Source organism: Pongo abelii, chromosome 19 (assembly GCF_028885655.2).
Source record: "Pongo abelii isolate AG06213 chromosome 19, NHGRI_mPonAbe1-v2.0_pri, whole genome shotgun sequence".
NCBI lineage: Eukaryota > Metazoa > Chordata > Mammalia > Primates > Hominidae > Pongo > Pongo abelii.
Window position 1 is genome coordinate 52,823,251 of NC_072004.2, and position 14,791 is coordinate 52,838,041.

Consider the following 14,791-nt stretch of genomic DNA (forward strand, 5'->3'; position numbering starts at 1 on the left):
ACTTAGGTGTACCTTATCGAAATAAGCAAATGTATAATCCAAAGCTTCAGCATCATCAAGACGCAGATTTCAAGATACTCGGAAAAGGTTAATTTCATTTCTTAAGAAATAGTGGCAAGCAACTGCACTCATTTCCTGTTCAGATTCAATTCAAATTTCAGCCATTTCCTTTTAAAGGAAATAGTACAGCAACATAGGGCAGAGGATCGGTAATGCTACACTACCAAATCTAAAGAATAAAGTACCCGGAACTGGGTCTTGACACTCAAGATGAGCAATCAGCTTTTTATAGTACTCTTACACATTCAATAATTTGGCTTCCTTTAAAAAAAAAAAAAAAAGTCCACCTGTAAACTAAATAATGCCAAGAAAGCCCGTTTTGAAGAGACAGGGCCTAGCAGTACAATCGTTTCAAGAGTTTTAATGCATTAGGCAATACGAGACTATTTACAACGAAATTAAACCATTTTAGTGGAATCTTGACTGTGCACGAGTATGTCACTCTGCCCCCAATAACTAAGCTTACGTGGTGAGAGCTACCAGTATTAAAACAAAAAATACACAGGTAGCAGTGCAGCTGCGACATTTCCAGGTAATTAAGCCTCCCCGAGGGTAGGTGGTTTCTGTATGGGGTAGGCCCTAAACGCTCAAGATCCTTCAACCCCTCTCTGAGACGTGTGCTTTGGCAAAAGCAGCGTCTCCTAAAGGGAAAGGGTCAAGGAAGAAGGTTCCAAAAGAAGGAAAATCTGGAGAGAGGGAGTGCGTACGGAGCTCTAGGCTTGGGGCCGACAGAGGTTACCGAGCCACCCACTGCAAAGGCGAGTTTGTGGGGCCTGCTGAAGAGAAGGCCTCGCCTAGGAGTTGCAACACACTCTTTCTCCAGTGCGCAGCGCTCGGCCTGGGGGAGGGGGAGGAGGGGAAACAGCTGCCAGGAGAGCGGCTGGCCCAGCCCGGCCCGGCCCGCTCACCGTGAGAGTGTCGTCTATGTAGAGGGGAATCTGCCTCCTCTCGAAGGGGAACTCCTCCTCCCCGTCCCTGCACACTGCCACCAGTCGCGCCATCGTCCCCGACGCTGCCGTTGCCACCGTCACCACCTCCTCCCAGCTGCCGCCGCCGCCGCTGCTGTTTCTGCCGCCGCCGCTGCCGCCTCCTCCTCCCAGCTCCTGCCTGCAACAGCCAAACCCCGCGAGCGTAAGCACCCGCCGCCGCGCAGCACATTCGCCACGGGGGGCAGGGAGCGGAGCGGGAGGGGACGGGAGAACCGGGCTGCGTTTCCCATCACCCGATTCCACACGCGCTCAGCCAATCAGCGCCCAGCGCCGCCGGGACCCGCCCCCTCGCGCCGCGCTCCCTCCCTCTCTCCCGCCCGCCCGCCCGCCCGCCGGCCTCCAGTCAGGGTCCAAAGGAGAGGCGGAAGGGACCGGCCTGCCGGGGGCTTCCCCGCCCGCCGTAGGAGTCCCGGCCCCAGGACCCCACCCCTGGCCTGGGCCTCGCAGCCTGCTCCCCGCCGCCCGCCGCCCGTGTGCTCTCTGCCCCCAGCTGACCCCTTCTCCCCGCTTCTGGGCGCACCCCGCCCAGTCGGCCCCAGAACTGCAGTTGCCCAGCGCGACCCCGCCCCTGGGAGGGGTCGACCCCGCAGCGGCTCTGCGGAGTCCAGGGAAGGGGGAGGGTCAGACCCTGTCCTCACCCTTCTCGGAGGAGGCTGTCGGTTCCGACCTTCACTGTTTTCGTGGTAGCCTCGCTAACTCCCACCTCTGCTCCCTGTTACTGGCTGACGAGGCCCGCGTCAGGGCCGGCCTGGGCGGGAGCGCAGCTCCGAATGCCGTTTCCTATCCGGGCAGTCAGCCGCTCGCGCCGCGGGGAGTGGAAGAGGGAGGGCGGGGGACAAGGGGAAGGTGGGGCCGGGCGGGGTCGGGCGCCGGGCGGGGCCCACGTGCTCTCGCGAGACTGGGGCCGGCCGCGCTAGGGACCCCGCTGGAGAAATCTGCTCCCAGAGGGTGCGGGGCCGCCCTGGCCGTCCCGCCCGTGGGCCCGGCGCCCTCCTTGGAGCCCAGCCATTCCGCTAGACCCGAACTAGGACTGGTAGGGGGGGGTGATCGGCCCAACCTCAGGCCCCAGCCGAGGGCCGGGAAGGCTTCCCCAGGGACGAGGGGCAAGCCCCTCGACGTCAGGGTGTCGTCTATGTAGAGGGGAATCTGCCTCCTCTCGAAGGGGAATTCCTTCAGCAAGTCAAGCCCGTCTGATTTGGGGCTGACTCAGGGCAGAGGCCCAGAGAGGACGTGGATAGGTTGCGAGAAGTCGAGATCAGAGGGGGCGGAAGGCAGTGAGAAAAGGGAGACGAGCATCGGGGGGTGAGAGACAAACTCAGGTCTGGCTCTTGGCCCTTGACGCCACTGAATTCGCGTCCCACGGCGGGAAGAGGAGAAAAGGGCCCTGACACCGCGGCTCGCCAGGGGCCCGCTGCGTAGCTGCATCCCGATCCCGCTGAAGGGACCGCAAATAGTGAAGTGCTGACAGCTTGTGGTTGTCGTTACGCTGGAAGGAAATAGAAAACCGGACAGTGGTGTGTGTGTGCGTCTTGGCCAAAGGAACTTCTTGGGCTGGGCTAATGTGAGCAGGTACTCCCTTGGGCGAAGTACTGGCACTGGCCGACGGCCTTTCCCTCTGGCCGTCTCCGAGGAAGCAGAGCTGATGTGAAGACAGTTCCTCTCGCCACCGTGCGTTCAGTTCTGACCTCGAAGGTTTTGGAGGTCTGTCGTGAAGATATTTAGCTTATAAAAGTCCTGGTGATCTGAAGGACAGATGAATTTACTGCTCTATTTCCTGGTAGAATAGGCTGGAGCTGTGATACCTTTAAACAAAGTATTTTGGGTCGGGCATGGTGGCTCACGCCTGTAATCCCAGAACTTTGGGAGGCCGAGGTGGGTGGATCACCTGAGGTCAGGAGTTCGAGACCAGCCTGACCAATATGATGAAACCCCCGTCTCTACTAAAAATACAAAAATTAACCGGGCGTGGTGGCATGTACTTGTAATCCCAGCTACTAGGGAGGCTGAGACAGGAGAATCACTTGAACCCGGGAGGCGGAGGTTGCAGTGAGCCCAGATCGCGCCATTGCACTGCAGCCTGGGCAACAAGAGCGAAACTCCATCTCAAAACAAAACAAAGTATTTTGGTTATCACATGGAGTCTTAGAGATTCACAACAAAAAACCCATAGTGCACCCTTAGCCATGTTGACTTATTACATTGTGTGGTCATTGTTAGGGTCGGTGTGACATAACAAACGAAGAACCATTGTTCATTCCCGAAGGTGTGATTACCCGGCAAATATTTATGTCTTCTGGGCCGGAGCCATGGCTCACGCCGGTAATCCCAGCACTTTGGGAGGCGAGGTGGGTGGATTACTTGAGGTCAAGAGTTCGAGACTGGCCTGACCAACATGGTGAAACCCAGTCTCTACTAAAAATACAAAATTAGCCGAGCGTGGTGGCGCACGCCTGTTATCCCAGCTACTCGGGAGGCTGAGGCAAGAGAATCACTTGAACCTGGGAGGCAGAGGTTGCAATGATCCGAGATCACGCCATTGTGCTCCAGCCTGGGCGACAAGAGTGAAACTACGTCTCAAAAAAAAATTTTTTTTATGTCTTCTGGCCATGTTAGCAGAGTAGAAGAATGTATTAGCTTGAATCTAATACGTATGTATGATGTTCATATACATAGCCAAAATTTGGACATTTTTAGAGAATCTTGCGTTTTATGTAAAAAACAAAACCAAACAAACCAGGACGGGGGCGGCGGCTAACACCTGTAATCCCAAGACTTTGGGAAGCCAAGGCGGGCAGATCACTTGAGGTCAGGAGTTCAAGACCAGCCTAGGCAACATGGAGAAACCCCGTCTCTACTAAAAATACAAAAATCAGCTGGGCGTGGTGGCGAGCACCTTTAATCCCAGCTACTTGGGAGGCTGAGGCAGAAGAATCGCTTGAACTGGGAAGGCGGAAGTTGCAGTGAGCCAAGATACTGTGGCCTTCAGTATCTAGAGGTGCTCCTATAGTGGTACATCAATTAATGTACCCACTTTAAACCTTTTTTTTTTTTTGAGACGGAGTCTCGCTCTGTCGCCCAGGCTGGAGTGCAGTGGGGCTATCTCGGCTCACTGCAAGCTCCGCCTCCCAGGTTCATGCCATTCTCCTACCTCAGCCTCCCGAGTAGCTGGGACTACAGGCACCTGCCACCACACCCGGCTAATTTCTTGTGTTTTTATTAGAGACGGGGTTTCACCGTGTTAGCCAGGATGGTCTTGATCTCCTGACCTCTTGATCCGCCTGCCTCGGCCTCCCAAAGTGCTGGGATTACAGGCGTGAGCCAACGTGCCCGGCCTAAACCTTTTAGATTTCATTAGGATTCTGGTTGATAAAGAACATTAAAAATGACAAGCTCATTATATAGGTGCTAATTTTAATTACTTTGACTACTGAACACACGCCAGGTACTAACAAAGAAGGGAGTATTCACCCTGGGGATTTAAATCTATGAAAAGGTATTAAAACACATATATAAAACATAATAAAATGAAATCCCAAAAGTCTCTTACCATCTGAGCTTACTTTCCCTAATTTGGGTTTGTCTCTTAGGTCCACTGAGCATACTTAGTATCTTTGGACAAATAGGAATTCAATGAAAACGTATTCTTAAAGGCGAAAAAGGCGGATTTGCTAGGTAAGTTGCTGTTTCTCAAGGAGGTAGCCTGGGTGCTATAAATCCAATCCAATCTAATCTAATGCAGTACAATACAATATAATACAATCGATACAGTAAAATCAATATCCCAAGGAAAACGCTTAGAAAATTATTTCATGGCAAAATAATTTTTCAAAGTTTTCACTGTGCAGCTTCCTGGTTTTAGAGTAGGCACTTATTTTTATTTTCACTATTGCTCTGTTTTTAGTCATAACCACTAGTACTGCAGCAAATATTTCTTGAGTATTATCCTATGTACTTTAAAATGAAAAGTATCTGCTTTTAGAGCAAACCTCTAATTGACGAAATATATAATTGCTACATTAAAAGACAGTTGTCTGTTGCCTATTATTTCATTTTGATATTGGCATTGTGAAATGCAAGTTCAAAGGATTTGAAAGGCCAGGAAAGCAAAGGCAATCAACAGCAGAACACATTTTGCTGGTACCTAATAAAGAACAGTTGGAGGGATGGAGCTGTAATAAATTATCAGCAAAATACCATTCTTTTTCTTAGGTCCAAATGTGTGAGAAGCTAGCCACAAAATGCAGGCATAAATGAGATCTATCTGTTCTTCAGGCTACCTAGGTTTTAAAAAAATGAAAAGTACCAAGGTATTCCTTATTATTTTTTAGCTTCATAGACTATATTTAAACTCCTAGGGAACAACATAAGGTTCTTGTATGATTTATATAAATACATTGGACATTTATGCTCAATAAAAATAAAACTGGTTGTCATCTTCGGCACACAAGAGCTATTGGGGCACGTGTAGTAGACATCCCCAGTTTATAATTGTGTAAAATTAAAATTGGCCGGGTGCGGTGACTTGCACCTGTAATCCCAGCACTTTGGGAGGCCGAGGCGGGCGGATCATGAGGTCAGGAGATCCAGACCATCCTGGCTAACGGTGAAACCCCGTCTCTAATAAAAATACAGAAAATTAGCTGGGCGTGGTGGCGGGCACCTGTAGTCCCAGCTATTCGGGAGGCAGAGGCAGGAGATCGTGCCACTGCCCTCTAACCTGGGCAACAGAGCAAGACTGCATCTCAAAAAAAAAAAAAAAAAAAAATTAAAATTATGGGAGTGAGTCACTTTCTGAAGGGCATAGATAGGCTGAGGTCCTGGACAGATTATGTTCTTCTTACTCCTCACTTTGCTATCTTTCCCTCTCCTCTGCCCTCAAAAATTGATAGTTGCAAGGAAAATGATAGTTGATTAGAAGACCTTTTGTTGTTTCATTATAATAACCACAGTTTTATGTGGTAAGACAATCTATGGCCACAGAATGTTATTTAAATTACCATGGTGACCTAAATCCGAGGATCTGTGGATTGGGTTTTCTTTTTCATGAGCTGACACTGGGAAATTCTGTTTTATCTGTCAAAAATAAACACACCTGGCCAGGTGCGGTGGCTCATGCCTAAATCCCAGCACTTTGGGAGACCAAGGCGGGCAGATCACTTGAGGTCAGGAGTTTGAGACTGGCCTGGCCAACATGGTGAAACCTCATCTCTACTAAAAATACAAAAATTAGCTGGGCGAAGTGGCACGTGCCTGTAATCCCAGCTCCTCGGGAGGCTGAGGCAGGAGAATTGCCTGAACCTGGGAGGCGGAGGTTGTATAGTGAGCCAAGGCTGTGCCACTGCACTCCAGCCTGGGAGACAGAGCAAGACTCCATCTCAAAAAAAAAAAGACGGCAGACTATTAAACGTTATTATAGGCCAGGATCACAACACCTGTAATCCCAGCACTTTGGGAGGCTGTGATGGGAGGATCACAAGAGGCCAGGAATTTGAGACCAGCCTGGGCAACCCCATCTCTATTTGTTAAAGATTAAAATTAAATTAAACCTTAATTTAGCCATAGTTTTATTAAATTACACTGGGTACTTGATGACTCTCATCTTTCTTATTGGTACTTCTTTCCCTGATGTGGCCCCTGCCTGCCTCTCCAGCTCTCTGCCCATGCTCTTCCTTTTTCTGTGTTCAGCCTTCTTTCAATTCCATTATGTGCTTGGTGCCCTCGCAACGTAGGACGTTTGCTGAGGGAGTCATCCATCTATAATGTTCTCTGCCATTTGCCCCCCAACCCCCAGACACATAAGACTTTATAACTCCTCATCCCACTAATCAGCTCTAGCTCAAAAAAAAAAAAACATCTGTGGGGAAAACTTGACTCCTTACTAGGTCAGTTCTTGATTTGACACTCTTGACAACCTATGCTTTTTCTTCATAACTTAGCATTTCACAATGGATGTTTAATGTCTGTTTCCTCCACTAGATTGCAAGCTCTGAGGTATCAGGAAATTTGTGCTGTGCTTCTTAAATCCCTAGCATAGGGTAGGCTAAAAGATGAATTAATCCCAAAGCAAAACTTTGTCTCGTAATTATTATGTGTATAAACTATAATACAACATCCAATTCAGTCTATTTTTTTTGTAGACAGGGTCTCACTATGTTTCCCAGGATGGTCTTGAACTCCTGGGCCCAAGCGATCCTCCCACCTCAGCCTCCCAAAGTACTAGGATTATAGGCGTGAGTCACCATGCCCAGCCTTCCGTCTATTCTTTGGTACATTTAACTGTCTGACTTCATAGTATATAAATAATTTCTTTATTTTATTTTTAAAATTTTTCTTTTTTTATCCACCCATCTGCACACTGGAGTATTTGATTTTAAACATTTGCTTCTTAGTCCTAGGTTTTATTCAAAAATTTAAATTGAGCAATAAACAAGTATTGACAATCCACAGTTCACACTGAAATGTCAACATAAACATTTCATTTTATATTTATTGTAAAAGCAATATACAGTAAAAATACAGAATAGCATAAGGTTACATTAAGATGGAAAGTAAAAATTTTCCTCCCCCCACCCCAAGTCTTTCAATGTCACAACTATAAAGTTTCTTTAAAATACTACTTAATACATTCTAACAAGTCAAAAGGCTTTGTTTCTTCTTGGTTTTATTGTTGAGATACATTAAAATATTAAGCATTGGCCCAGTGTGGTGGCTCACACTTGTAATCCCAGCACTTTGGGAGGCCAAGGTGGGTGTATCACTTGAGTTCAGGAGTTTGAGACCAGCCTGGCCAATATGGCAAAACCCCATCTCTACTAAAAATACAAAAATTAGCTGGGCATGGTGGTGCATGCCTACAGTGCCAGCTACTCAGGAGGCTGAGGCAGGAGAATTGCTTGAACCTGGGAGGTGGAGGTTGCAGTGAGCTGAGATGGCACCACTACACTCCAGCCTGGGTAACAGAGTGAGACTCTGTCTCAAAAAAAAAAAAATAATTAAGCATCACTACTGTTCAGATGACTGAAACTATTTTATAATAAAATATGGTTAACACTGTTGCCAAAAGCACAATTTCTTTACAATTAATATTCCTCATTAAATATTGCCCAAATACTTACATATCCTACCCCTGCTGATCACCAAAATTGTATAGTCTTATCTTGCAAATATAGTACATATACAATTAAACAGTTGGAAAACATATAGAGATTGACCACAAATAAGGCCCACAAGGTACTGCTGTGTAATGTATCTACCATCAGGTTAATCAGGCCAGTTGTTATATTTGACAGCAAGAAAAATATTAACTGTTTTCTGTTTAGAGCTGTGATTAAACAAAGACTGGGTTCCATTCTTTCAGCTTCAGGGACTAAAGATTCTGAATGCTTTTTATTTGTAACAGGTGACTGGATAAGTTTCCAAGAACATGGTACTAGAGCTCCATTAATTAGAAATTTGGCAAAACTCAAAATTATATCACCCAGTAATAAACTACTAAGAAGGATCAGGCTAGAAGCAACTATCCAAATACAAAAGGCTAAATTTGCCATTCTTCGAGATACTGCTTCTACATTTACTTGAACTACGTAAAGAGATATGAAGAGGCTAATAGCTGCTAGTAAAAGAAAACAGGCTACTTTTATCAAGTCTTTGATATGTGATCGGTTCTTATGCATGTATAACCCTGTTTGCACACCAGCCATGTGTATTGCCACATACCCCAGGGTAGAGATTATTCCTTCACGGTTGGCATTTAATAGACCAACCCGTGTGCCACTACCATCAGTGCCATATAATATTAACCTCTTCAGTGAGGTAAAGTCAAGGGCTAGCTGGTATAATATAGTAATGCTGAGGGCAATAATCCAGGACTTATTTAGGGGAAAAATAATCAAAAGCAGTGGTGTTATCAATTTCACAACTATTATGGTAAAGAAAAAGTTCCAGTGAACTCCATACTCAGTTAAATGTTCCTGATAGCCTATTGATTTTATAATGGCTAATCGTCCGATTCCTAGGAAGACTAATGGCCATACAGAGTATAGTGAGTTTGTAAAGTAACGCAATTTGGACCCTTCCATATATTTTCTCCTCCTGACCTCTAGACAAACCATTGCAGACCCAAAAACAAAGCCACCTACTCCAAAATCCATTGCTCCTGTCCCATAGAGCTCAGTTTTGGCAAATCTTCTGGGAAAAAGTGGGAAGTCCACAGCCAAAATAGCAATAGCAGTAAATGCACTGGTAATTACACGGAAACAGGAGATGGCTGGAATGCATTCTGATTCTAGACTGATGTTCAAGAATTTTTCAAGGATTTTTAGGAAAGGCAGTCTGGCATAGCAGGTCCTCCTTCGGTATATTTGATACAACAGCCCTGCCCCAAAGATAATTACACCAAGAAGCTCAAGGAGGATAAATGAAGCCCAAATGGTCAAAGTGGCTACCATGGGAACTATTAGGACAACAAAGTCAATGAAGAATCTAGTTTTCCAGGTATGTGAAAAAGAACACAAGTACTGTGAGAAAATGATCAGGAACCCTCTGCACAGGATACAGAATGCAGGAAAGCACAATCCCTGGGTGATTTCCAGCACGGTGGTTCCATTGAGGTTACTGACAAAAGCTTCCTTCATCTGCTTTTCAGACATTTTTCTTCCTGTGAAAACAAGAGCAAAGGAATGGATTTGTGAAAAGCAGCATTCTTGTGTAATTAGCATACCTGGCTTAATTTTACTCTTATTACTAGATTTCAGAGCAGAACTTTGGGCCCTAATGAGTTCACCTAGGATTTGTGATTCCCCTTCCGAGGATTGTGGGAAGAAGCTTAACACTAATGTGTTCAGATAGAAATGTCATACTAATAATATGAAATTATTGGTTACAAAGCTTCAGCTATTCCCTGTACAAGACAGACTCACAAAGAAAGTGAATTTGGGGCCAGGCGCGGTGGCTCACACCTGTAATCCTAGCACTTTGGGAGGCCGAGGTGGGAGGATCACCTGAGGTCAAGAGTTCGAGACCAGCCTGGTCAACATGGTGAAAGCCCGTCTCTACTAAAAATACAAAAATTAGCCAGGAGTGATGGCACCCGCCTGTAATCCCAGCTACTTGAGAGATGAGGCAGGAGAATCGCTTGAACCGGGAAAGCAGAGGTTGGAGTGTGCCACTGCACTCCAGCCTGGGCCACAGAGTGAGACTGTTGACTGTCTCAAACAGAAAAAGAAAAGAAAAAGCAAAGGAAAAGAAAGCGAATTTGGGATATAAACTCTGAGAATGGCATCATAGGCAGATGGGAATTTCTATTATGGAGCACAGTACGTATCATGAAGATTCTTTGATGAAAATTGAATAGGATTTACTAATGACTTTAAAGCAAATTCAAAGGCTAGGGGCCAAGTACATTTTGAAGTTGGGGGCCTTGGTTCCAGTTCAGAGCCTCTCCAAACCTACTGCCTCGGTACAAAACGTGACCCCTGCAGTGATTTCTGGATCCCCAGGCTGCTCCTTTCCTCATTTACAGTTATGTTTTCAGGTTGGGATGGAAGTAGGTACGATGGGTACATTAAGAATGGATGTATAGCACATACTAGTGTTAGTTGCTCTTTTATTAAGGGTTGTAAAACACCTCTGAATGCCACACATCATTGTCTGAAAAACGGCATACTGGAAGAACACATTTGTTGGTTAAACATGAACCTAGAGTTTCTCAGTGTACCATGAGCTGAATAAGTAAGCGAATGCATGTGTGCATTATGGCCTGTCTGGAACCTGTGACAATACCTCACAGTAACCTACTCAAATCAGTTGACCATTAAAAATAAAAGTCCTAGCGGAGAGAAGTGGCTCATGCCTGCAATCCTAGCGCTTTGGGAGGAGAGAGGATCGCTTAAGGCCAGGAGTGAAAAAAAAAAGAAAAATTAAAAATTAGCTGAGCTTGGTGGTGCGCGCCTCTAATCCCAGCCACTCGCCAGGCTGAGGCGTAGGATTGCTTGAGTCCAGAGGTTGAAGGCAGCAGTGAGCCGAGATCGCGCCACTGCACTCCTACCTGGGCGACAGAGCGAGACTCCGTCTCTTAAAAAATAAACATAAAAATAAAAAGTCTTTTTCCTAACAGACGCCCGACCTGGCCGCGCAGTACCCATATACCTCACGTGCTCCAAAAGGTGCCGGCGCCCCCAGCAGACAGTCTACGTGGGCAGGGCTGCCGGACTCCCGCTGCACCCGCCAAACCACGCGGGAACCATCCGCTTCCGCCTCCCGCGCGGCACTTCCGGCCGACGCAGGCAGCTGGCACTTCCGGGCGGGCCGATTCCTCGCGTCTCCGCCTATCATGGCGCTCGTCCCAGTGCCCATGGGCTACCCACTCCTGTCATGTCCTTTAGGCTGGTGCAGGCCAGATCTTCTAGGGCTGTAGCCCTGAGAGGAACGCCTGGAGAAGAAACGGCGCGCCGTGCACCTCACACGGCCCCTCAGACCTCAGGGCGAGGCCCTATCAGGGTAATGGGGTCTGCCGGACCCGCACAAGACTCCGCCGCGGCGACCTCTACTGAAAGACCCCCAGCCCTGGGGGCGCCCGAAGGCCCAGGAAACTGTGCTTCTGCGCTTCTCCCCTAGAACGTGGGAAGCTGCCGCTTTACCCTCATTTTACCCCAGGGTCGCAAAACATCTCACCGTAGTTGGAGCCCGCAAGCCGGACCAGGTTTCCCGGGCAAGCCACGTGGGCCCCGCGCCGCGAGTGCGCGCCCCGCCCCTGGGGAGGAGCCGGCCGACCCTCGGCCACTTACCCAGTGCCACAGGCGACGCGGTGCGGTTCGGCGGTCCCAGGTTCTTCTCCTCACTGCACGCTCTTGCCCCTCCTCTTTTCTCCTCTGCCCGTATTCTTCCCGCCACCTGACCTGGCCCGCCCGCCTTTCCAAGTCTGGCCGGGCGGGGGCCTTAAGCACTGCGGCTCGGGCCGTGGGACCGGTGAGTGTCAACCCGATCCCATATCTGAAGCCCTTCAGACGCGGAAGGGGCTTGGGAGGTCATTTTGCCCCGCAGCGCTGAGGAAGAAGTAGGCGTCTCCACTTCCCCTTCCAAAGCGCCGTTTCCCTTCTTTTTGCCTTTTCCTTTTGACCCTCTTGTGTCTCACGAGGGGGTAGCCCAGCTCTTGGCTCTTGCTTGAAACAGAAGTCTTTCTTGATCACCTTTCCACCTTTCCGCCTGGCCGGCAGGGGGGCGGCCTGCGTGGGGAGAGGGTCCTTGCTCCACTCTTCGCCCAACTCAGGACCCCGGGAGGGGGCGGCTTGTCCCGGGAGCTGTCAGGGGAGCTGCGCCCTTGGCTGGGGTCACGTCCACCTTCCTGGGAAGGACATACTCTCTCCGTGCTAGGTGCTTCCGGAACGGCATCCCAGCCCTGGGTTTGCGGCAAGACGCCCGGACCATGAGTCCCCGGTTCCCGCCGGGAACCTCGGGGCGGAGCCAGCTGGACTCATGAAGACCCTTACCCAGCGCTTCTCAGCGTCTGCCCTCCCACTGTCCTCCATGCCTAGAAAGAAACTGAGTCTGAGAAGGAGGGACTGGTGATCAGGTTGCCACTTGCCTTGATTCGGTGTTCCATTTACTCATTACTGTCTCCCTTCTGCCCACAGTGGTCACACCCTTTCCAGAAATTCTTGGCTGGTAACCGCGAAACCGACTGGAGCAGGAGCTGGGAGAACTGGAGAAAACGGCTCTCATCTCACTTGACTCCAGCTAGGAGCTGATGCTGCATCGTAATAACATTTGCAGAGCGCTCTCACAGGTATTAGCCCCCTTAACGCTTCATTTAGCCCTGTGAGATCTGGATATTATCACTCCGTTTTGTAAACGAGGAAACAGAGTGAGGCTTAGTTCTTGAGTTCTGTGCCAGGGGCCTTGGGTTTTGGATTCAAACCCCAAACCTGTTGTGCTGCCTCTCTGGACCTATTGCTTGAGATGAGTTCCCAGTTGAAAGAGCTTTGTTCTCTGAAGCCCTCTGCATGGCTGTCCCTTGGATGGGGTATAGTCAGTGTCCAGGGTCAAGATCTTCTAGGGCTGTAGCACCGCACCTTTCCTGGTCCAGCACAGTCCTGATGCCTGTTTCCGCCTGAATTGTCCTTTTTCCAGCTTCTATGGAAGTCCCTATCCCTGGGTTCTTTAAAGGCTTGATGTATTCAGAGCCTTAAGAAAGTCTCCACCAGGGTTAATCCGTTGCAGGCGCGCTTCACCCACAGCCTCATCTCTCCTTGCTAGGGGTGGTGCCAAGGCCTAGAAAATTCCAAGTCTGAGGGTCACTTAACCATTCTTCAAAGATTGGCTTAGGCCCAGCCTCACAACACTCCACCTCCCAGATGGATTCAGCTCCCTGAAATCCTCACCTTCTTGAAGTTGACACTAGACTGTTCACCTGATTAGTGCTCCCAAATGGATCATCAACCGTTAGTCGTAGTGCTAACAGTGTTTATCCTCTGAGTGAATACTCAGTTCGTACTTTGTGCGGTGCTGTCAAACCATGACCTCATTGACCTTCACAACCACTCCTTATGAGGCAGATTTAACTGTCCCCATTTTCAAGGTAAGAAATTGAGGTAGGTGATGTGCCTTACCCAGAATCACACACCCAGTGAGTGGTTGAACTATGATGTAAACTACCACACCACACCTTTCCTGGAGCAGCAAGAGATGACTCCAGCCTCTCCTCCCCACCAGCAACTGGCTACACTGAAATAAGATATTTCTGTGTAGTGTAGAGGACAGGGCACAAGACTTCTCTGTCTCCCCAGCGTCTTCTTCCTCCTCCATGGCACACTGACCCGGAGGGTTTGCAGCCCCACCCCAACCCAAACCCTAACCCTGTAATCAGACTGGCCCGGGGAGCCTCTGAGGCTCTCATAAAAGTTTCCCTGTCTCCTAATTGGCAAGGGAAAGGACAGGCCCACTCTCTGCCCAGGCCTGCCTTGCATGTCATTTTGGTTGCTTCTGCTAGGTGGGAAGGAGTGAGTGAGTCACCCCAGAAAAGCCCTCACCTGTGTGTGGTCCTTGTCTTCTCTCTCATGCCACAGGCTGTGGAGTGATTTGTCTGAGATTCCTCCAGAACTGAGCCCTTTGTTGGAACCATACCCCAGCCCATGGTCCCATGACTAGGTGGATAGTACTGCTTGTACCTCCTGCAACCCAGAACCCTGGCTGACGACTTTGAAGGAGGATGCTCCAGCAGGTAAAACCTCAACCTTAGATAACCCAGGCCCTCAAGCACCTGTAGCATCTTTTGCTAGCCCTAACCTGGAAGGAAGGGAAAGCCCCCTTAAAGGTCTCTTTTCTCTCCTCAAATTGTCTCTCCAGTGCCTTTTACTCATCATCAAGAAACTCTTCCTGATACCTAATTTGAATCTGTCTTGTGGTTTTTAGCTCCTTTCTTTGGGATAGGTAAGGTGGGATGGGTAAGGGAATCCTTAGGGCACTTTGGGAATTCTGCAGAGGAAGTCCTGAGAGATGTCCCTGCCACCTGAATTGTTGAGGCATAGTAGAAGCCTGGGGCTTGCAAGAGGATGTGCTCCTTGAAGCTAAGCCTTAAAGAACAAGAAAGAATTAGCCACTTGGAGAAGGAAAATAAGCACTCCAGGCAAAGAGGTCAGCCTGTACAGAAATGTAGGAGACTATCTATGAGAAAATATAGAAGGATTCTAATGAGTGAATGATGGGTTACATGATCCCCATGTCTCCGCCTCTCTGAAAAGGCTACT

General features: G+C 48.6%; 3 protein-coding genes across 42 annotated transcripts in view; 1 reads left to right on the plus strand and 2 right to left on the minus strand.

Annotated features, from left to right (window-relative positions):
• Positions 1-14,791, minus strand: part of GGNBP2 (gametogenetin binding protein 2) — a 141,419-nt gene that overhangs the window by 43,533 nt on the left and 83,095 nt on the right. For 6 of the 11 annotated variants that reach the window (XM_054536790.2, XM_054536789.2, XM_054536788.2 and 3 more), the window contains exons 1-2: positions 1,688-1,966; positions 969-1,167 (exon numbers count right to left, since the gene is read on the minus strand). The exons of 1 other annotated variant lie outside the window; for it this stretch is intronic. In XM_054536790.2, the coding sequence (XP_054392765.2) occupies positions 969-1,061 (93 nt within the window). In that variant the 5' untranslated portion in view covers positions 1,062-1,167; positions 1,688-1,966. Of the gene's footprint in view, positions 1-968; positions 1,168-1,687; positions 1,967-14,791 lie in introns of those variants that run through there. 4 more of the 11 variants (XM_063718702.1, XM_063718701.1, XM_054536784.2 and 1 more) reach the window with 2 other exon arrangements.
• The window catches only part of MYO19 (myosin XIX), a 67,686-nt gene continuing 54,833 nt past the window's right edge, over positions 1,939-14,791 (plus strand). For 8 of the 24 annotated variants that reach the window (XM_063718713.1, XM_063718714.1, XM_063718716.1 and 5 more), the window contains exons 1-3: positions 11,881-12,014; positions 12,680-12,831; positions 14,111-14,265. In XM_063718713.1, the coding sequence (XP_063574783.1) occupies positions 14,254-14,265 (12 nt within the window). In that variant the 5' untranslated portion in view covers positions 11,881-12,014; positions 12,680-12,831; positions 14,111-14,253. The other 16 variants (XM_063718720.1, XM_063718732.1, XM_063718715.1 and 13 more) reach the window with 14 other exon arrangements.
• On the minus strand, positions 7,511-11,916 carry PIGW (phosphatidylinositol glycan anchor biosynthesis class W). 7 transcript variants are annotated; one of them, XM_054536795.2, is made up of 3 exons: positions 11,196-11,251; positions 10,007-10,102; positions 7,511-9,705 (listed from the first exon to the last, which is right to left on the minus strand). In XM_054536795.2, the coding sequence occupies exon 3, from the start codon at positions 9,695-9,697 to the stop codon at positions 8,183-8,185; it is 1,515 nt and encodes a 504-aa protein (XP_054392770.1). In that variant the 5' UTR covers positions 9,698-9,705; positions 10,007-10,102; positions 11,196-11,251; the 3' UTR covers positions 7,511-8,182. The 7 variants fall into 7 exon arrangements, with proteins under 7 accessions (XP_054392770.1, XP_054392772.1, XP_063574782.1 ...); XM_054536797.2 differs by having other exon boundaries at positions 10,007-10,099; positions 11,196-11,249; XM_063718712.1 differs by lacking the exon at positions 11,196-11,251 and adding an exon at positions 10,998-11,098 and having other exon boundaries at positions 10,007-10,099.